We start from the raw sequence: 22,973 nt of genomic DNA, 5'->3' as shown, positions 1-22,973 counted from the left end.
GATTTAACCAGAGGAGGGAAATGCAGAATGGCCAGGCCTCTTTAAGATTCATTTGGAGTTTTGAGGAATGTGACCTACCATGTTTTCTACTAGCTGCTTGGAAGTAGGTGCAGAGTGGACAGAGTTGAAGTTTCCAAAATTGCGGTTTCTGATACATACAGTCTCCGGTGAAAATTCAGATATGAGCAGAACTCTGTTCTCTTGCTTACATAACAAAGGTGTTTCCCAAGTGCTGAATCTGAGCTACACTTGCACATGGCTGGATCCGATGTGTAATGGACTATAGATAAAAATCTTACCTCTTTTAAATAAGGGAAATAGCGCGCTGTTTGTTCGTTAGGAGAACAGAGTGCTTTTTGATTTGTTTTCCGGTGTGTGAATAACTTGGTTTAGATCTCTGTGCATTAAACTCCATCTTTAGTATTTAATGTGTTATGTCTGCTGCTTTTCCTCTAGAAATCTGCATCTATTTTGGAATTTTACCAAGAACTTGGATTGCCGCCAAAACAGAAAGTTAAAATCTTTCGCGTAACAGATAATGCTGTAATTAAGCCAGGTAATCTGAGGTTGGGAAGAGGAGGGAGGTATAAATACCCAAATATGTGATTTGTTTAATGTCAGCCCTTTCAATAAAGTTGAATCCACAATACAAAGTCGCATTTATTTTAAAATATAAAACGGTATCTGATTTAATCACTGGGGACAAACAAGTCTTTTTCTTTTTTTAGTGAAAAGAATTGTAGAGAACTCTTTGTTTTCCATGAAAGAGGGAGAAACGCTTTTGTTTTTAATGTACAGAGATTTTCACATTTGGAAAAGCCACTCCAAATAAATACACTTAACTTTTAAAATGTGTAGTTTACTGTTTGTAGGCTGGCATTTTATTAAGTGGAGAATAGCTCGACTCTCGCTGAGATAGAATTTGAAAAAATATAGCCTGAAATGGGAAAGTGACTGACAATAGCATCTCAATGTAAAGGTCTTACTAAAAAATTTCAAGGTATTTTACCTAATCCATGGAATCTCAAAAAGTGAGATTTGGCAGGATGATTATATTGATTCATATAATTAACAGCATTTTTATATCCTTAAACTTCGGAAAAGCTCTCTGATCTCTTGAACTTGAGTTCTAACAAGTAGACAGTAGAAGGATGTTTTAAAATTTGGTATTTTAATATCTGAACTTAATTTGTTGAAGTAAAATACAGTTGCAATAGACAGTATTAATTGGAGTGACAGTGAGGTCAGCCTTGGTATAAGTTAGAAATAAAAGTATTTTTTGAAGTGTAAGTTTTGCAATTAAGTGAAATAAACTAAATGTAAAAATTAAGTCCATGTTAACTTCTTTTTTTGGAGGTGGAGATTAACATATTTTGGGGAATTTTTTTTTTTTTTGGCTAGTTAACTTCAGCACGGTTATCCAGATGGAAGTCAAATGTGCAAGATAGTTTATAAGCCTAGAGATTAGAGGCGAGTGACAGGCCAAAGTTGTATAGTTAGATAGTATCAGAGTGCATAAACTTTATTTAAAGGCGTACGTCAGAGCTTGATGAGGTCACGTTAGGAATGAGTATAGATGGATATGAAGTCAGAACCTTGGAGCTGAGGTTAGTAAGTGGAGAAACGAAGACTGAGAATGAACACCCTGTGATGGGAAATACGTGTCTAGAGGATATGAATCAATAGCCAGATGAAGAGAGACAAAGGGCGAGAGGCCCCAAACAAAGGAGCTTCTACCATCTGGGAGCTTGGGGCCTGGCAGGGTGGCACATTGAAGCATTCTGGTTCCTTAATGTGGGAGCTCTCCCAAAACAAAGGCAAGTCCACGTTAACTTCGGCTATAGCTCAAACCAGGCGAAATTGTTGTTGTTATAGGTAAAAGATAATCACATATCAGCAGTTCAGGTCATGTAATAACCTCAAAGAATTTCATTTTTAATCTGCCCTATTTTTTCTTAATTCGAGGTTTTTCTCTGCCCATAGAAATCCAGGTTAGGTCCTACCTTAAAGGATACTACTTTCTGAAATTGTAGAGCACTTTACTCCCTGTTTTAAACAAACAAAAATTAGGTTTCCATTACATTCTCTACTATATTGGTTCCAGCTTTAAAAAAAAAAAAAAAACAAAACTATTATTTAGTGATGTAATATTGATTTTTCACCTAGATAATAAATTCTTGTGGTCAGAGGCCATGTCTTAAACTTTTATATTTCTAACTGTACATAGTATAAGTTCCCTATACATTTTTGAAAATTAATTGCCAAATTAAATAGTTCACATAAGTGTTAATTCCAAATTTATATAAACAGAATATTGTGAAGGGCTTTGAGTTACAAAATTTCTTTAAATAACACATTTCCCAAGTGCATTTAAAGTAAGATTTTTATTTACATACAACTAGTTTTGGAAATGTTAAGTATATAAAATCAGGGGTATCTATAATAGCAGTTTTTTGCTATTCCAAATATCTGGGTACATGCTAGGATAACAACATGTTATTGGAACAATGATCAGTCCACTAAAATTCTGATACATATGGGCTTTATATGGATATCATGCAAACCATAATTATTACCCAGAAAACAATGGACCTATATTCAAATAATTCAAGTTTCTATTAATATTTTGGAAAACTTTTCTCCAGTGGGTAAAAAAAGATTTGATCTAACCCCAATATTTTTTGTCATTCTCTTTTAATTTCTTTATATGAAATAGGAAGTATACCTTTATTCCGTATATCGTTACTCACCCAAACAACCAAGAATCATCAAATTTGTGTATCTGCCAGCAGGAACACTGCTGTCTGGGAACTGCCCATTTCAGCCAGCACCTCGCCCGCCACCGTGAAGGCACACCGGCAGCCAGCGTGGTCTGGGGGCTCCCTCCAGCACTGTCCCTCATACTGGGGCATATTGTTCTTCAGCTCGTGTACAGCCAATTAAAACATGTTTGTTGAACAATTTTATTATCTTATAGTTGGTGTTTCTAATAATTATAATTGTAGAAGAGAATCTCCTACCATTTTTGAAATCTGATATCTAGAAAGCTTCCTGGATGTTTATGATCATTAGTAAAGTTGTATCTGGACAGACAAACTTCATGTTGATGTTTTGTTTTGTTTTCATAAAGGTACTCCTCTTTATGCTGCTCACTTTCGCCCAGGACAGTATGTGGATGTCACAGCCAAAACGTAGGTCTGCACAATGTGTTCTCTTTTCCTATTGTTTTCCTTGTGAAAGAAGTAGTTTTTCAAGTCAGTGGGTAAAGGATAAGTAACCATTATTCTCATTCATAATTCTAATCTTTAATGTTACTGACTGGATTGGTTTTTAAATTGCATTGAATTAGTTGTATGTGAAGAATTCACACCAGGTTACAGCTTTTAAACTGAGATGTATGCTCCTTGCAATGGGACTAAGAGAAAGCTCACTTTACTTGGGTTCCTTGTGGGCTGGGCCCGCTTCTATTTTGAATACCAAAGTCTATATGCAGTTTGACAGTGAAATACGTGAACAGTACTTTTGAGGGGTTCATTTGAGTGTATTGTTTAGTAATCGGTGGTTCCTCTCAGTTCTAGGAAACAGTTAAATTAGAAACATTTTATGCCATTTGTGATAGTGGTTGTTGTGCTTATGGTTTTGTAACTGTTACAAGCCTATTGGCATCTGGAAGAAGAAATAGTATTATACCTTAAGCCTGTTAAGTAGCATGGCATTATCTCTCAGTACTGGGTAAGTGAGACTTCTACAAAAGCAAAATGTTTTTTTTATACTTAAGCAAGGGTTTAATTTGGTAGAAATCAACACTGAATTGTAACTCGGACAGAAATTCTGACTTTGGGTCATATTTAGACTGGGCAGTGGTATTTTTGGTACTGTAGTTTTTTCATATTTTACTGCCTATCAGATGGCTTAAGATAAGTTCAGCACTGGCTAGATGATCTCCAGGAAACATTGTTATTATAAAAATAATTTTTCGAAAATTAGTTGAGGTTGTCTCTCTCTGGAATGAAGTAACTGAGCCCTTACATATGTTTATATAGAAATTGTTCAGTATTGGTTATTAGAATCCATGTGACCTAGGCTAAACTAAACTCCAAATATCAGCTCTTATCCATTCCTGTTTCTTGCTCTAACATAGATGATAATTTTATTTCTTTATGTGCCTGTTTTCTTTTTGTCATTTGATAAAACGTGCAGCCTGTGTTCCAGGAATATTCTGACTAGGAACCCTTTGAAAGTGAACGTGGTCCACAGGTGCTCTGGGATAGTGTTATGATCAGTGATTGAACCAAAGCACCTTTTATCAAAGGAAACCAGATGAGTGCCAGCATCAGTTTCCTTGGTGCACTCGGTGAACATACATCTTCGTTTCCACACTGTTATTGCCTACCTGCAAATATGGGCCATTGCAAACAGCTGCTAGGTGCCTTTACCTTTGATTAGCTGTTTAGAAATTGAGCGGGATGCATTGGCAGTAGAGTGGGTCCTCTTTTTAGAGAGATTATGAACCTCTCTCTGTTTTTCCCTTGCTTGATTGTTGTGGACTCATTCCTACTTACTGGGGCCTCTAAAATGACTGGTTGCTTGATAACTTTGTTTATCCTTCCTTCTCTTGTCAAGGACTCAAAATATTGGAGCTGTAAAGCTTTGGTTTCCTTAGTTGGGGTGATGTGCCTCGTGTGAATCAAATTGTTTTACTTTTTTAATTTCTGAATTAATTATTACATATGAATGAAATACCTCACAGTAATTCTGTGAATTTATACATAGTTAACAGTGTGTAAATTCTGTTACATATTTTACAGGATATATGGGATATTCCCAGAAGCCCTGCAAAGTCAGAGGCCTTTGTTAGCAGATCCTTTTGAGCGGTTTAGTGACTAGCTTGAATTAGAGCCTAGCTTTTCAAATGCCTGTGCTCAGTAAATGCTTTTTTTTAAATTAGTTTCAGGTGTACAAACCAATGTACTAGTTAGACATTTCACCCCTCACAAAGGGATAATCCCCCTCCCCCAATCTATTGACCCTCTGACATCGTATATATCTGTTACAATTCCATTGACTATTCCCTATGCTGTACTCCATATCCCATGACTATATACATTAAATTATAGTTGACATACAATATTATTCAGCTTCAGCTTCGGGTGTACCGCAGTGGTCAAGCATCTACCGTGTTTCCCCAAAAATAAGACCTAGCCAGACCATCAGCTCTAATGCGTCTTTTGGAGCAAAAATTAATGTAAGACCCGGTATTATTTTAATATAATGTAATATAATATAATACCTGGTATAATATAATACCGGGACATATTAATTTTTGCTCCAAAAGACGCATTAGAGCTGATGGTCCGGCTAGGTCTTATTTTCGGGGAAACACAGTATAGATAATGGCTTGAGGTCTAATGTTTTCCCTTTTATTTACTCTCAATATTGAGGAGGAAACAGCTATAGATAAATATGAATAATGACATGAGGTATGACTTGATTCTGTCCTCAGCATAGAATGTTCAGCCTATGTTGTTTTCTGTTGAATCCTAGCAATGCTTAATACAATTTTTAGTTTTGTTTGTTTTTTAAGGAAAGAAATCAGAAAAGAATGAAACAAAGAGTAAACAGAAAGAAAACTGAAAATGCCTGGTGCATTGTTTAGGAGAAAAATGTTAGGTCTGTGGCTTAAAGGACTGGAAAGACACGGGTGGTGATGGTGCATCGGTAACAGTGAGCAAGGACCACGTTCCTGCCTCTATCTTACTGAGCTTCACATTCCTGGCGGTGGACACCTGACGTAACTTTTTCCGGTTGTCTGGAATGTGTTTATTTATTCATTTATTTATTTCAATGTCAAAGCCCAGATTGAAGTCAGAAAATAGCTCCTTCAGCTACTTAAAATGTTTTTTTTCTTTCTGGATGAAGGATAATCTAAAAATCTTGTCTGGGCTAATTAAAACAACCCATACATTCTCAGGTATTATCTTAACACTTTAATAGCAATTTCTGACATACCCTCATTACTTTAAAGTCATCAATGCCCTTTAAATTCTCATTGCCCTTTGGCCTCAAAATAGGAAAACAGGCACTTACCTTGATAATATTATCCCTGGTCGTAAAAATGAAAAAGGGAGTGGGGGAGATTGGGTGATTGATAGAGCTCCTTTGCATATTTACTGAGATTCACTTATTTTGGGTTCTTTCATTAAAATACCAAATGTGTACAGCAGTAGTGTTACCCATCAGAGTCTGAAGGTGATTAAAAAACCAGGTGTGTACTTAAAGAGCAAAGACTCCTTGGGATGTATGACCAGTCCTGCACGCTGTTCAGAGGGAACCTCCATGCTGTCAGAAAACTTCCCTCTAGGTCATTGTTCTTCTGACTAACAGAGACAAAAACAAGGTACGTGCAGCCTTCAGGATACAATTCCTGTCCAGCCCTGCACATTTTGGATTTAATTTCATTTTCAATAAGTTACTTTGTTTACTAGTTATTCAAAGAAATAAAATTTTAATATTAGTAAAACAAGTTTCAAAATTAGTGATTAAACCATAGAGGGAAATAATCTCTGTTAAAAATATATGTATATATCCCTCTTAAATCAGTCGAAATGAATGTCCGTTTCAAGATAAAGCCTAGAGCGTGGAGGGTGGTGTTTCTGGGTTATATTTTGTTGTTTTGTTGCTTAAAATTGTTTTTATAGTAGGCATCTATAATAGCCTCACTTTTAACTCTACAAAGAAGCATTTTTTTAACTCAGTCAGTAAAATTAAGGCCTAATCTGGGGGCATTCTAGGGAGTGGCTAAAAGGATGTGGTTTGCTTCTCAGTAGCTCTGTGGCCTAGACAGCTTTCTTAACCTCTCTGTTGCCTCATCTTTAACAATTGTAGCACCTGCTATAATTACTGCTTTTTAATTTGTTTCTGATTTTAAAAGGAAAAAGAAAATTGATGCTTTCTTCAATAGGAAATATCTTTTTAAATGAATAAAAAACAAGTCATTAGTAATTCCATCGTTTTTTCTAATACTCCAAGTTATTTCCTTCTTAGTTTAGACCACCTTTTGTATAGCTTTACAAAGCACTCTTGGTAATTTTAAGATTATATACTACCTGCTATATCTAGAATTTACAGAGTAATGACGATGTCTGTCTGATTTGCTAGATATTTTTATATTTTTGCTCTAATCTGTTTCTCAAGAAACAGTATGACCTGGGTTGAAAGCATGGCCAGATGCTTTCATTTATCAGGGATTTGACCTTGGCAAGTGTCTTAACTTCTCTGGATGTAGATTTCATTAACATAAGGGTTAGGGACTAAGTGGTTTCTAAAGTTCCTTTAAATTTTAAAAGTCTGTTTCCAAAAAAGAATCCCTCAGTTTTCCAACAGGCATAACTCACTCTTATCTATATGAATAAATAATACATAACAAAAGTTTCACAGCATGGAACAATACGGTTTTCTGATCTACTGAAGGAAAGGATATGGCTAAGGACTTCAGAAAACTATTAAGTACTGTCATGATATTGCAGAGTTGGTTATTTGAGTTTTCTTTTTTCAAAAGGAACAGACTGAACTCAGGACAGCAAATGCAGTGTTCTGGGTTTATTGAGGCCACCCAGGAAATGCTCCCTTTTACAAGAGGATTCAAAGGAATCACTGCACATTTGACTCTTTGTACTTTGAATGAGCTAAGTTTGATGTCAGAAAGCTACTGTGTTTCCCTGAAAATAAGACCGGGTCTTATATTAATTTTTGCTCCAAAAGACTCATTAGGGCTTATGTTCAGGGGATTGTCATCCTGAAAAATCCTGCTAGGGCTTATTTTCTGGTTAGGTCTTATTTTCGGGGAAACACAGTATAAGCAGTGCACTCTTTGCAGTCCCTTGTTGATAAAAATGTTCCCAGATATTGATGGGAGTGTCGTGATTTTTAGACAGAAACAGAGTACCTGCATTTCAGGCCATGCTATCACAAACTCATATAGAGAATAACAGCTATACAGATGTTTCACGCCAGCTTTTAACTATATGTGATGGAACACAGGGCAACTGGAAAAGTCCACCATGACTTGTGGGCTCAGGCGCTGTACATCACTGATCAAATAGGTTTAGACAACGCTGAACTGGGTAGAAGTTGACTCCCAGGATTCATACGGATCTTCAGTCGAGATGCTTTTACCTTGAAATGTGTGGAGATGAAAGTAGATAGATAACAACTGGGTGAGTTTGTTGAAATAAGGAGAAGCTATAATTAAAGATTAAAATGTTTGTGCCACATTAGTTCATCATAAATTAAAAGCTAATCCTGATGGAAATAGTAAATTAGCTAATAGGGCCTTTTATATACATGCATTTATTTTAGTAAAAATTGTCCTTTTTTATTTACTGGAATTTTTATTATTAGTAAAAGCTTATTGGGTAGTTTGAATCTAAAACATAACAAAGTGGTGTTAAGTTATATGCTACAAGAAATTCTTTTGATTGTTGGTTTGGATATTATGCTTTTATTCTCAACAGTACTTTTTCACAATTAAAGATTTCATCTTACTCCAATCTGTTTTCACTGGTTCAGTTTTATAAAGAAGCCCAGTCTTGATTTTGGCTAGGAACTGACATGAGTTTCCATTTCCCTGTGTTCAAATGTAATGTTTAACCATAGAGAAGCGATTTTAAACCAATGATTTCTTCACCTTCCCACCTCCATCTCCGTCTTCATTTATTAAATATAAAAATATAGCCTGATCTTGGGGCATCCTTAGAGAAGTCAAGAGTCCTCTCTTCCATTTAATACTCAGTTACTGGTTTTCTGAGAGATTATGTACAAGCCATTTAAACTTCATTCAGCATACATCAGCTGAAGAGAGAAAGTTAAAGCTTAATTTGGAAATGGTTCTGATTGAAAAAAACCTCTTTATAGTATGGGTTTCGATTTTTCTAGTAAAGAAAATCAAGTACTTTACAGCTGATGCAACACTGATGACAAACACTTTTGGTCCTAATAGTGGAAAGATAGACAATGCAGCAAGAAGGGTGTTGAGGCAGAGAGAACAGAATGAGCAAAGGCATGGAAGAGAGTGGCGTATTTAGGGATTCACAGTGTAATCTATGATTAGATACTATGTTATGGGCAGGGTTTGAGCAAGTAGGCTGGACCCAGTTATAAAAGGCCTTGTATGCCGCCAGGTAGAGAAATTGCTAGGGAACATTTAAGGTTGTGGTTTAGTTTGTTTGCTTGTTTTTGTTATTGTTGCTATGTTGTTTTTTAGAGCAGGAGACTGCTTGTGCGATAAGCTTATTAGCTCGAGAATTTCACTCCAGTGTCCAGGGAGGAGGATGGCTTGAAGAGAGGGAGGTGATCCATTTTTGTTTTTGAAACTTTGTAATCGAATGGCTGAATACTTCTGGTTAGATATGATAGGTACATCTGTACAATTGGGTGATAGCAGCATTCTTGCCAGAGGGCATGGTTTGTGGAACTCCAACTTATTAGTAATAGCTTCAGGGGTTAGCAGACTTTTTCTCAAAAGGCCGGATAGTAAATATTTTAGGTTTACAAGCATCGTGTTCTCAGTGGCAACTACTTTGCCATTATAGCTGTAAAGCAGCCACAGGCAATAAGTAAGTAAGTGTGCAAGGCTGTGTTACGGTAAAACTTTTGTTTACAAAAACAAGTGGCCAGTGCAGGCCATAGTTTGCCAGCCCCCGGTTTAAACCATTGTGAGAAGATTGTCGGAGGAGGACTCTCAGATCATCCTTCCGTGTAGCAGCAAGGGAAAAGGAACTTCTCACAGAGCATTAGGGAAGCACAGAAATGGGGGGAAATGATGATTGGCGTGGCGGGGAGATGGTGGCAAGAAGGGCTAGAGTAAAACTCTTCTGCTTTGAAAGACCATAGAAATTGGAACACTGACTGGATGTTTGATATTAAGGAATTACTATTTTTTTTAGATTGTGTTCATGGTAATGTGGTTTTGTTCTTTAAAAGGATCCTTATCTTTTAGAGATCCATATTGAAATATTTATGGGTGAAATGACATCTGAAATTTGTTTCAAAATAATCCATTGGAGTTGTAAGGGAGAGGAATAGATGAAACAAAATAGTCCTTGAGTTCATAATTGTTTGACCCTGGGTAATGAATAGATAGGGATTCATTGTACTACTTTTGAATATGTTTTAAAACTTCCATAATAAAAAGTTATTTTAATAAAAGGCTTTGTATTTGGGACTCACCTCCGAGTGAGTTCCAGAGAACAATTGGAGAGAAAGAAAATTGCAGGTGTTGGATGGGAGAGGAAGAAGCAGTTTGCATCCCTAGGAGGAGGATAAAGGAACACGAGTACAGAGCAGAGAGAAGGTAGAAGAACCCAGTGGTGAGGGAAAGACGCGGTGATGAGACTTTTGGAAGAAGTTCTCGGAGGACTCCGAATGGATGGAACTGAGAGCACTCCTCACCTCGTGGGCATTTTGTTTTATCCCCATATACAAGTATATCCAGAACCATGCGATCAAAGGTAGTTTCCTACAAAGTGGGGAAATACTGATGGGTTTGTATTAAACCCTGTGCGTTTGCTGGTAGACATTTGGGCATTTGTCACAATTATGGCAAGGGAATGAAATTCACATAGTAGTAATCTCTAGAGATTTATAGAATGCAGTTGGAAATACTAAATTATGCATTCTCTTCTGCAGAATCTTACAGTCAGTCATACCTTCAAGTCCCCCATCTCCTTTTCCTTAATACCATCTGCTTAGACTTTCGTAAAACGCACACCCATTGTACATTTGGAAACTACAGGACAAAATAATGGAAACTAACCATCTTTTGTCCTAAGACACAGCTGTAGCCAGTAACAAAATCACTCTGACTTCTCTAGGTGGGCACTAGGGTTAAATAATGCACAATTCCTGCCCTTCATGAATTTACCGTTGTTTCCCCGAAAATAAGACGTAGCTGGAACATCAGCTCTAATGTCTTTTGATGTTTTTTGATGAATCTTTGGCTTAACAAGTAGAAATGCTCTAAATAAAATACATTTTTTTATGTTTTTCTAATTTTCAGATATTTCACTAAATTTGGAACTTTTTACATTGTGTTTTTTTAATTTGAATTTTCCTTTATTTTTTTCCTGCTGTCATTAACTAAAAACAGCAGCAGAAAAGGAGTGGAGGGGATAAAGCATGTGTGTTATGTGTTGTGTATCATTTCTAGTAAAATGAAGGTTTTATGTGACCTGTGAAAACCTTATATGTGAAATGTGCCTGGGTATGCTTAAGTATAGATTAGTTCATTTCTTTTGTTTTGTTCTCAAATTGGGTGACAACTGAGAGAAGCAATACAATAGATACCTGTACCACCCATGTATCATCAACAGGTGCACTCTATTCTCCATAATATGAATTAAGCCAATAATTTGCCATGTTATTTGTGTTTTCTTTTGTTTAAAAGTTACTTATTGAAGAGGTTCCCATTGTACACAGTATAACAACATGATGCATTCTAGAGCTAGATTTAAAATCTGTAATTAGCCGACAGATAATTAGCACTTTCAGGATACCGTTTTCATCTTATAATCATTTACTCTTAAAATGAGCTAAATTATCTTTTAAGTAAGAGATGAATCAGTTTGAGAACTCATGATACCGGCAAACTTTTCTACCAACAATGGCCACTGTTACAATGTGGTATTTTTAAAACATGTTCATTTTAGATTTAGCATTGCCAGTGCCTTCCCCTTTTTTCTTTCAAGTGTTATTTGCCAAACAATATCATAGGTTCAAATGACTCTTTTGGTACTTCTTTTTTATTTTTAAATTGCCAAGCTTTTCTTTTTCGACTGTGTTCTAAAATTCAGTGTTAAATGGAACTATTTAAGTTACTGAAGCAAAATTTCAGTAAAATATATGATTATCATAGTTTTTCTTCTTAGATGTTACCCTCCTTGCAAAATGGTTGTGTTTTTTTTTTCATTTAAAATGGTAAATGAAGTTTCCATTTTAGCTCTTTGATCAGGAATAAGCATTATTTTGAGTTTTTGAGGCAAAAAAGAATTATGTATATAAGTGATGTGTTCGCTTGATTAATATGAAGAAAGTGGTATAAGCCACAATTAAATTATTCATATACAAATAACTTTTGACCTGTGATTTGATAATAGTCAGTTGTTAGGTTCTACACATAGTCCATATTGTTTTTATGTTGAATTCTTATGTTTAATAGTTTGTCTAAAACTATTATCTATATGGACTTACTTCAGTCCATTACTCTCAGATAATTCTTTGCTAAATCCATAGCAAAGTCCTTGAGAAAATAACATGGTTTTCATAATCATTTGCTTTTGGTCCTTTTTGTAAATCGCCTGAATTAGTCACTGTCTATTTAATAATAGCTACTTTTGTTAGGGTTAGGAAATATGACATTAAAAATATGTTGACATATTATCTAGTGAAAGCTGAAAAAATGTTCATCTTAAGAGTCTATAAAAATGTGTCCAGTGTAACTTACAATTTAGTCTGGCCCTTTCATTGTACCATTTGTGCTGATACATTTGACAGTCAGAGACAGACTTTAATAATGCTTTAAACCTTAGTTTTGTTTGCTTTCCACCTGCATGGCAGATTGTTTCTCTAGTTAGCAGACTTTGAAAATAGAAGGGTTTTGTTTAAAAAACTGAAATTGTATTTTAAGAAATTGTTATACTCTCATTCTATTTCTCTATTAGCTTCTTATTCAAACCTTGAAACCAAGATCCATCTGATATCTTCTGAAAGTAAAACATTCAACATTTAGGGCATTATTATTGTTTTATTTGTATCTACTGCTGCATAGCACATTACCTTAAAGCATCACAGCTTAAAACAAGAAAAATGTATTGCCTCACAGTTTCTGTAGTCAGGAATCCCAGTACAACTTAGCTGGGTGCCTGTGGCTCAGGGTGAGTCTCACAGGCTATACCAAGCCATCAGTCAAGGCTGTGGTCATTTCGAGGTTTGCCTCCAGGCTCACAGTCATGGCTGTCGCCAAGCCTCAGGTCCAAAGTTGTTGGTCGGAGACATCCTTGCCTCCTCTCTATAGAATAGCTTTTGTTATGGCAGCAAGCAATAGAGTGCCAAGATGGAAGCCACAGTTGCTTTGTAACCTAATGTCAGAGGTGACAGCTTACCTACCACTTTTGCCATAGTTTATTCCTTAGAAGCAAGTTGCTGGGTCCGCCCAGACTCAAGGGGAAGTGATACACAAGAGCATAGGTACCAGGAGGTATGGGGATCTTAATGGTTGTCTGCCAAATCTTTCATGAGTACTTCGGAACTTCTAGAAATTTACCACTTTCACTATGCTGTTTCTTGGGATTATGATGATAAAGCTCCCTGTTCAGATTTAACTACCTTTGCTTAGCTGGCTGTTGTCTCACAATCTTGAATTAATCATTTTATATAAAATGAGACTCCAGGAAGGAGTGCAAACCAGGTCAGATAAAGGAATGTTCATTTGCAGTTTTGCTTATATTGCCTTTTCTAGTTATTTAGATAAAGAGCTTTGTTAAAACTCTAAGGTGCTATCAAGAAAGTGAACAGTTGGGTATATTTTATACTCTGTTCAATATGTAAATTCTAATGTTTGTCTTTTTCAGTATTGGTAAAGGTTTCCAAGGTGTCATGAAAAGATGGGGATTTAAAGGCCAGCCTGCTACTCATGGTCAAACGAAAACTCACAGGAGACCTGGAGCTATTTCAACTGGTGTAAGTATAACTTAGTGATGCTCTTTTTAATGCTAAATATTCAACTTCTGCGCATATAGGGCTTTAGTCTGTCCTTGGCATCAAGTCACATAATTTTAATCTGACTCAACATGTGTCCTAGTACTTGTCACCCTTTTATGGGTCTTGGCTTTACTTACTTTCCAGAGCCAGACTTGAATCATTTAGTTATATCCTACTCAATATGGCAAGGGAATGAAATTCACATAGTAGTAATCTCTAGAGATTCGTAGAATACAGTTGGAAACATTAAATTATGCATTCTCTTCTGCAGAGTCTACAGTCAGTCATACCTTTAAGTCCCTCATCTCCTTTTCCTTAATACCATGTGCTTAGACTTTTATATAAATCTAATACATACCTACAGTCAGTATTCTCAGTGTTTTCTACCTTCTTTCTCATTCCCATGTTTGTCTCCCATCCTGCACTCTGAAATCAGCGGCAAGAAATCAGGGAGTAGAATGCCCTTTCATTTGGCCCCACTGATTTACTTCACGGAAAGTTTTTTTGGGCGGGGGAGGCTGTTGTTGGGTTTGTTTTGTTTTGTTTTGTTTTGTTGCCTTAAAAGAGACAGTTAGGAAAGATTGTCAAGGATAATAGTACAAGAGTAAAGAAGTAGAGAAGAAATGGAAAAATAAACAGTAAATGCACCAGAAACGGAGAAGGACTGTGTATTGCTACTTCAGTCCTTTCCCAGAGATACATACAGCATGAGGAGGTGGTGGGGAGATGGGGGCAGGGGTGGTATGCTTTGGCCTATCAGAGTAATGCGAGGTTAATCTCTAAAGCTTGATCTATGTATACATACATATATATGTGTGTATATATTTTACTTCTTTCTTAAGAAATACAGATTGAAGCTACTCTTGAGTTACTAATTGCTCACCTAGTAAGTTGTGTTATCAAGCCACTGGTGAGAACAGAAAATAGTGCATCCTTTATGGAGGAGAGTGTGGCAGTATCTAACAGAACTATATAGCAATTCTACTTCTAGGAATATCTTTCTACCCTAAAGATATTCTCCCAAAAATATAAAAATGCATTTGCACAAAATTAGTCATTGCAACATTATTTATAATTACAAGCATAAATGTCCATACCTGAGAGTTTGGATAAATGAAAGATGGTACATCTACCCAATAGAATACTATACAGCTGAAAAAAGAATGAAAAGACCATTTCTGAATGATGGAGTGATTTCTAGGATATAAGGAAATGTACATATTGTGTGCTTATTTTTGCAGAAAGAACAACCACAAAATAAATCAGAAACTAATGAAATTGGTTACCTACAAAGCATGGGCGGGAACAGTATGGAAGGGCTTAGAAGTGACAAGAGTGACACTTTCCTAGATACACATTTTTGTTTTACTTTTGGAACCATGTTAATATTTTACATATTCAAAATAAAAACAAGGATGAGGGGGGAAATCCATAATAGAATATGATTAGAAAATGAACCTAACCGTTTCAAATGAATAACATAACCAGACCAAAGGGTTGGGAGGAACATGGGGAGAGTGACTCAAGTAACTTTTGAACATACCATGTTTCCCCGAAAATAAGACCTAGCCGGATTATCATCTCTAATGCGTCTTTTGGAGCAAAAATTAATGTAAGACCCAGTCTTATTTTAATATAAGACCAGGTCTATAATATAGCATAGTACAGTATAATAAATATATACCTGATCTTATATTCATTATTACTCCAAAAAGACGCATTAGAGCTGATGGTCCGGCTAGGTCTTAGTTTCGGGAAACACAGTAGTAGTTGGCTCTGTATGCCGAGTCTAAATTTAAAATGTACTGTGCACAGGTGTTGAATTCTAATTATGTTTGTTATTTGCAGTGGTTTTAGTTAGGAGTTCTGAAATAATTTTCCATGGATTGTAGGATTGAGTTTATAAGTAAATATATTGATAATGGGAGCCAAGTGTCTCACTATTGGAGAAGGTTGTTAAGTTATGAAAAGGAGGGAAATTAGAATGGAGCGTATAGTGTTGAATTCCAATTGTAGGTATCAGTATATATTTGCTGTATATTTATGTAAAGAAAAAGAAATACAGATATGCATGAGGATGTATATATGTATACTTATGTCTTAGTTCTGTCTGCTGAAAGGACCTAAAAGAAGAGATATTCCATAGCAATGAGCACACCTAGAGCCTAGATCTTTATTTCTATACACCATTCCCCACCAAAAGGAACTGGGGCTCATTGGAGAAATAACTGATACCATGCATGGGACAGGAAGAGTACAAGATGAACCCAAGCCAGCTGTTCAGGAAATCAAGGAAGTATGTTTAAAATGACGGCACAATAGGCAGTAAACTCTCTGATAATTGGCTCTTAGTAATATTGTTTTGGACATGTTTCTTCAGGCAAGAGAAACAAAAGAAAAAATAAACAAATGGGACTATATCAAACTAAAGGAAACCATCAACAAAATGAAGAGACAACCTACTAAATGGGAGAAGATACTTGCCAATATCCAATAAGGTGTTAATATCCAAAATATATAAGGAATTCATACAACTTAATACCAAAAAGACAAACAATACTATTAAAAAATCAGCAGAGGACCTGAATAGACTTTTCCAAAGAGGACAGATTGCCAATAGACATATGAAAAGATACTCATCATCACTAATCATCAGAGAAATGTAAATTAAAACCACAGTGAGATATCACCTCACACCTATCAGAATGGCTGTTATCAAAAAATCAACGTACAAGTATTGGCGTGGATGTGAAGAAAAGGGAACCTTCGTGCACTGTAGGTGGGATTGCAAACTGATGCAGCCACTGTGGAAAATAGTGTGGAGGTTCCTCAAAAAATTAAAAATAGAACTACCATATGACCCAGCAATTCCACTTCTGGGTATTTATCTGAAGAAATCCAAAACACTTGTTCGAAAAGATATATGCACCCCTATGTTCGTAGCAGCGTTATTTACAATAGCTAAGATATGGAAGCAGCCTAGGTGTCCCGTCGACAGATGATTGGATAAAGAGAATGTGGTATATGTATGTACAATGGAATGTTACTTGGACATAAAAAAGAATGAAATCTTATATTTGCAACAACATGGATGGACCTAGAGGGTATTATGCTAAGTGAAATAAGTCAGAGGAAGACAAATACCATGTGATTTCACTTATATGTGAAATCTGAAAAGCAGTAAGTGAACAAACAAAACTCATAGATACAGAGAACAATCTGATGGTTTCCAGGTCGGGGTGGAGACTGGGTGAAAAAGGTGAAGGAATTAAGAAGTACAAATTGTCATTTACAAAATAGTTATGGGGATGTAAAGTACAGCTTATTAAGGAATATAATCAGTAATACTGTAATAACTATGTATGGTGTCAGGCGGGGGTGCAAGACTTATCAGGAGGGTCACTTTGTAAGTTATATAAATGTCTAACCACTATGCTGTACACCCGAAGCACAGTAGACTACATACTGTATGGTTCCATTTATCTGAAATGTCCATCCTAGGCAAATCTGTAGAGATGAAAGTAGATTAGTGGTGTCACAGGGCTGGGGGTGGGGGTTGGAAGGAGTGACCACTAATGGATATAGAATTTCTGTTTGGGATTGATAAAAATGTTCTAAAATTGATTGTAGTAATACACAACTCTCTGAGTATACTAAAAATATTAAGCTGTACACTTTAAAAGGTTGAAATATGTGGTATGTGAATTACATCTCAATAAAACTCTTAAAAATGAGGCCTGCAGAAGAACCTATTCTTATAACTCAGATTAGTTATTTGTCATGAAATACACTGTTCTGTGTTTGTGAATACTTTCATTAAGGATTAGCTAGTGAGTGTCTTTAGAATCCTAAGAGTTAGAGTGCCTTTAAGAAGAGCAAGTTTAATTGGGGAGGGCTGTCTTTGTTTAGTAATGTAATATTAAGCAAAGTGCTTATCACAGAGTGCATTTGTAGAATTAATAAGAATGATACTTTGTCTATAATATTTAGAATTGTCTTTGAAGCAGGTTATCTGTTAATGTTGTGAGTTACTTTCACTGGGAATTTTGCCTATCACAGTGAGAGGAGTGATGGGAAGATTTTTATATTCCAGGAATTCATGTATTCTGAGAACCTTTGCCATTTTAGATGTAATTCATATTTTCTGTTTTAGATGTAATATTATTATCCATTATCAAAGCGAAAATCAGAGAGACTGTGAAGCTGTTTGATTTATGTGACTCAGAGACAACCAGGGCTGAACAAACTCAATACTCAGATAACTAACTCTGTCCTTTAATCATTCTGGTGACGGAAAGTAACATCAAAAGCAAGGCTGACGGAGTAGGGCCATTTCAGCAGCCGTGGTGTGGATGGAGTCCATTAACCCAGTTAATATAGAAGATTAATGAAAACAGGCCAGGCAGTCAGTTTTTTCTTTGACTGGCGGTGCAGTGTGTTTGGATGTTCTTTATTTTTCTTTTTTACTTCTCAACCAGTATTAGCTCAGTTGCTACTCTCTTGTTACTTAGTTTTTCTCCTAAATCTGTTCCTAGTCTGTATTTATTTTTTTGCTCTAATTTAGATTAGGTTACCCTTCTAGGGTAAATGTCTAAATCCACATTTAGCTCTTTACAGCGGCCTAGCAGAATGGGGGGAAATGAAACATTTTAGTAATTCCTATCTTAGTTTACATTTTGGTTTGATCAATACTGTTTGAAATTGAGAGGGCTTTAAACGCGCTCGTCTTGGTTCTCTCATACAGGATGTTGCCAGAGTCTGGCCTGGAACTAAAATGCCTGGGAAAATGGGAAACAGAGATAGGACAGCATTTGGACTGAAAGTAAGTTTCTGCAGTGGCACTTTGTAGGAATGGTTCAATTAATGCCTAAATACAAAGGCAAGAGAGTACGTATTTATGTATGTCTGTTTAATTATTGTTCAATTTAATGTTTAAATAACTTAATGATTGTGCTAATAGGTTTCACAGTTATTGAGAGGTGGAGAATACGTGAAGTGTGTGTGTGTGTGTGTGTGTGTGTGTGGTATATTCTCAAATTTTTAACTTTTAAAGTTTGATTTCATGTCTTGCTTTAGGTGTGGAGAATAAACACAAAGCACAATATAATCTATGTAAATGGCTCTGTACCTGGACATAAAAATTGCTTAGTAAAGGTATGTATAGCTGTCTTTATTTTCCGTTGTTCATATATGTGGATGTGAATAAAATTCTCCTTTGACCCGTAAATGTAGCTTGAAAATAAGTGTCTGTTTTCCACACATTCTGTGCTAAATTGTTTTGCTTTTTAGTAGCACCTGAGTAAAAATAGTTGCACAAGATAATCTATAGTATATGTCTATAAAATGATGAACCTGCAAAAAGTAAGCAGAGGCTCTTTAGAAATATAAAAAGGAGATGAGGATACTGTTCCCAAAATATCAATATAATCCTCTCCTTCCAAAAAAGAACTTCTTAGTTTTTTTAAGAGTACTTTGGCACAGGAACCAGAAATACATGAGGTGGAAATTAAATGCGAGAGTTAAGAAGAAACATGATTAAAGGTAGACGTTGTAAGGAGAGATTCTATTATTATTACTAGCATTACTCTGATTGTACTTTTAAGTATTTTCCTTAAAAATATACATGTTCGTTTTTATGTCCAAAAATATAAAGAAGAAAAATAACGTGTACAGGATAGATTTGAACAAAAACTTAAGCTTTCAGAAACTTACTTCCATCAAATAAAATACAAAATAAATATTCTGTCTGGGATTTAAGGCAGTATAATACAAAGTGAAAGATCACTTTTGAATTTTGAAATCTTCCTTTCTGAAAATAAATTTGTAGTAAAAGTGATAATAGCTAGTCCTGGAAATATATTCTTCATTAATTCTCCAACGATAACAAAAATATGTTGAAACTTAAACCTCAGATTTTTCAGATTGGGTCTCTATGTATGCTTTTCATTTCTTCAAGTAGGTTCTATTACTAGCATAAGGTACAATATTTGTTTTAATCTTATAGTAATTAAAATTTCCTTTCTGACACTCTTCACTTTTTGACTATTCTCATTTTTCTTTAAAAATAACATTTAATAAACGCAAGGGGTTTTGTTGTTTTTGTTTCTGTTTTCTTTTTTAAGTTTGCAGGTATTTAGATTTCCGTAGGTTTTCAGTAGGTTTCCAGTCTCCAAGAGACTACAATGACAGGCAGATGAACCAGCTGGTTGTCATTGTACTTCTCATAACATTTTGGCTTCATAAGTCAACGTATCCCTACCTCCACATTCCAGGTTGATTGTGTATAAAAAGCACAACCTAATAGAAGAGAAAAAATGAAAATGATTATTTTCCATAATAAAATTATACTGGATAGCAGATGAATTTTTAAATGTGCTCAACCCTATAACCTCATTTATAATTGAAGTTTATTTTCAAATGTGCCCGTTTTTTTTTTTGTGTGTGTGTCCTACCCCCACCTTTCCTCAAAGGATTTGACTGGTTTGCCAATATACATAAATATTAAAAGAGTAAGGTAGATTGTTGAGGGTGTCTTGGCTAAGGCAGGTAAATAATAAAGCCGCGGTAAGATTAAGTGCACAAAAATACATACCGTGGAGTCACATCTGTTAAAGCTGGGCTGCACACTTTTGACCCTCAACATTAGAGCTGATGTCATCGTTTATGTTTCAAGTCAATGAGCTATGGTACTGTAGCATTTATAGTTACGGTAGGTAAGCAGTGCTTTTGTCTGACATAGGCCTCAAATATGATAGGTCTGTAAACAAGTAAAACGGAGAATTCACATTTATGACTAAATGTTTACATTTATCAAATTGGCACAGAAAGTTTTGCTGGTTTTGTTGGTTTTGTTATTTGCTTGAGTTTTATTTTCAGTTCTAAATTCTAACACAGTTTAAATTGATAAAAATAATAACATTTTTATCCCCCCAAGTTAAAGTTCAACCCAGTATTAGTGAATTGGGGCGGGGGGAGTTCATTCTGGGTAATTTGCCAATAATGAAAGAGAGTAAATGAAAAAGATGAAAATAGATACATTTTTCTGTAGTTGGCTGTTTAGAAGCTATGTACCTGTTTCAACCAAATTATTCATTTCTTATTGTCAAAATGATTATGCCTTATTTTACTCTGTGTATAAATTACATGTAATTGTTTTTATTTCTTTCTGAATGAAGGCTGTATAATAAACTTTAAAGAACCCAATGATATTTTCCAAAAATAAAACCCATTATTTTATCAATATCTGTACTATTCCTTGCTTTATGAATTCATAGATATAATTAAAATATTTTTAGAATATAAAGGCAGTAGGGCTACTATAAAGACTTATGGGCTTATTGTTTTTTGTTCTGACCTTAGCTTCTAAATGAGAATGCTGCGTGTTAAATGTAAGCTAATTTCCTTAATAAAACTTGGTATTTTTGTCTTATAATTAAGATTGAGAAAAGATAAGATGAATAGATAAAATCAATAAAGAAGTAGATAGTAATGCCTTTTAGGTACATAGTTTATATCAGATTTTTATATTTAGAAAATCAATTTGGATATAACTGATGTTTAAATAATAAATATAAAATATAATTTGTTGGACAGTTCTAGAGTTTTATAAGTTATGGATAAGATAAATAAATCAGTGATTTTTGTATGAGATAGCTGATGAACTTGAAGATTATGTTTCTATCTTTGGATTAATTTATTGGTATAAAAAGAATATATTGAATTCCTTAGAAAATATAGGACCAGATAGTCTTTGATTACGAATAAGTGAAACGGTCTATCATTGAGTAACTTACTTGATAGCACTTAATACAACTTTGCTTCCTCCCCCCAGATCAGAGATTCTAAATTACCTGCATATAAGGATTTCTGTAAAAATCTACCATTCCCTACATATTTTCCTGATGGAGATGAAGAGGAACTACCAGAAAATTTGTACGATGAAAATGTGTGTCAACCCAGTGCGCCTTCTATTACATTGGCCTAACCTCATTGGATATGGAAGAACCTCACGTATTTTGTGAACTTTGATGAGCCAGAACAATAATATAACCAGCAATTATATTTTGCTTTCTTAGTCACAGTATCACATGTGTCATCTTTGTCAAGGGCATAAATGTATCTCATTCATCCTCCAGCTGAATTTTGTTTTAAAAATTACCAAATTAAGCAAATCAGTTGAGTAGATTGGATATGCCAGATTTGTACATCCAACAAATTTTTATTAATCATCTATGTTAATGGCTCCTGGATTTCTCTTCCTTATATGAAACTAAAATGTATTTACTAATGGCTACTTACGACAAATAAGTAAGCTTACCAATGTAAGTATAAGCAGGCCTCATTGAACTACTGGATTTCCTCTGGCCCAGATGCCTGAAGCCCCACAGAATTCATTTTAACTCCAGATGTTTTCTGAGATTCATATGGCCACCCAAGAGACTTATTAACAATAGTGTTAGGTCTCCACATAATTTCCTGATAACTAATGGATTAGTTATTAAAAGGTCCTACGGAGCGGACGGGTGGCTCAGTTGGTTAGAGCGCGAGCTCTGGGCAACAGGGCTGCCGGTTCAATTCCCCCACATGGGCCAATGAGCTGCGCCCTCTGCAACTAAAATGAAGTCAATGAGCTGCCACTGAGCTCCCGGGTGGCCAGATGGCTCAGTTGGTTGGAACGCGGGTTCTCAACCACAAGGTTGCCGGTTCGACTCCCACAAGGGATGGTGGTCTGCGCCCCCTGCAACTAACAACAGCAACTAGACCTGGAGCTGAGCTGCGCTCACAACTAAGATTGAAAGGACAACAACTTGACTTGGAAACTTCCCGGAAGTACACACTGTTCCCCAATAAAGTCCTGTTCCCCTTCCCCGATAAAAAAATAAATAAAAGGTCCTACAGTATTTTTTTGCCCATATCACATCTCTCTTGGTCTTAATTTTAAATCCAAATGTAGCCACATCTTAATGTTTTTATTTATACTTCATCTCATTCTATTAAAGATTTTTAGGAACTGACAGGAGATCCATGCAATAAAATAGTATAGTAAGGGGAAAATAGGACGATATAAATCAAAATAGGTGGAGGATTGGGAAGGAATTATTCTAATATAATAAAGATAAGCAGGTTGTGTTATGCAGTTATTATACTCAGTTTGGCCATGAGCATCCTGGGTACCAAAGTCAAACAGATAACTTTGATCTGTTACATATTTATCTTTA

The 22,973-nt window shown here is 35.5% G+C and overlaps 1 protein-coding gene across 1 annotated transcript in view; it reads left to right on the top strand.

The window, feature by feature from the left end:
* Positions 1-22,393, top strand: part of MRPL3 (mitochondrial ribosomal protein L3) — a 33,923-nt gene extending 11,530 nt beyond the window's left edge. Inside the window, exons 5-10 of the mRNA XM_033133237.1 lie at positions 457-556; positions 3,131-3,191; positions 13,626-13,734; positions 18,500-18,577; positions 18,832-18,909; positions 21,587-22,393. Of these exons, the coding sequence (XP_032989128.1) occupies positions 457-556; positions 3,131-3,191; positions 13,626-13,734; positions 18,500-18,577; positions 18,832-18,909; positions 21,587-21,739 (579 nt within the window). The 3' untranslated portion in view covers positions 21,740-22,393. The remainder of the gene's footprint in view (positions 1-456; positions 557-3,130; positions 3,192-13,625; positions 13,735-18,499; positions 18,578-18,831; positions 18,910-21,586) is intronic.
* Positions 22,394-22,973: the final 580 nt, after the last annotated feature.

This window comes from Rhinolophus ferrumequinum, chromosome 17 (genome assembly GCF_004115265.2).
Source record: "Rhinolophus ferrumequinum isolate MPI-CBG mRhiFer1 chromosome 17, mRhiFer1_v1.p, whole genome shotgun sequence".
NCBI classification, from domain to species: Eukaryota; Metazoa; Chordata; class Mammalia; order Chiroptera; family Rhinolophidae; genus Rhinolophus; species Rhinolophus ferrumequinum.
Note: the sequence above shows the minus strand (reverse complement) of the source record. Positions and strands in the feature narration are given on the sequence as shown.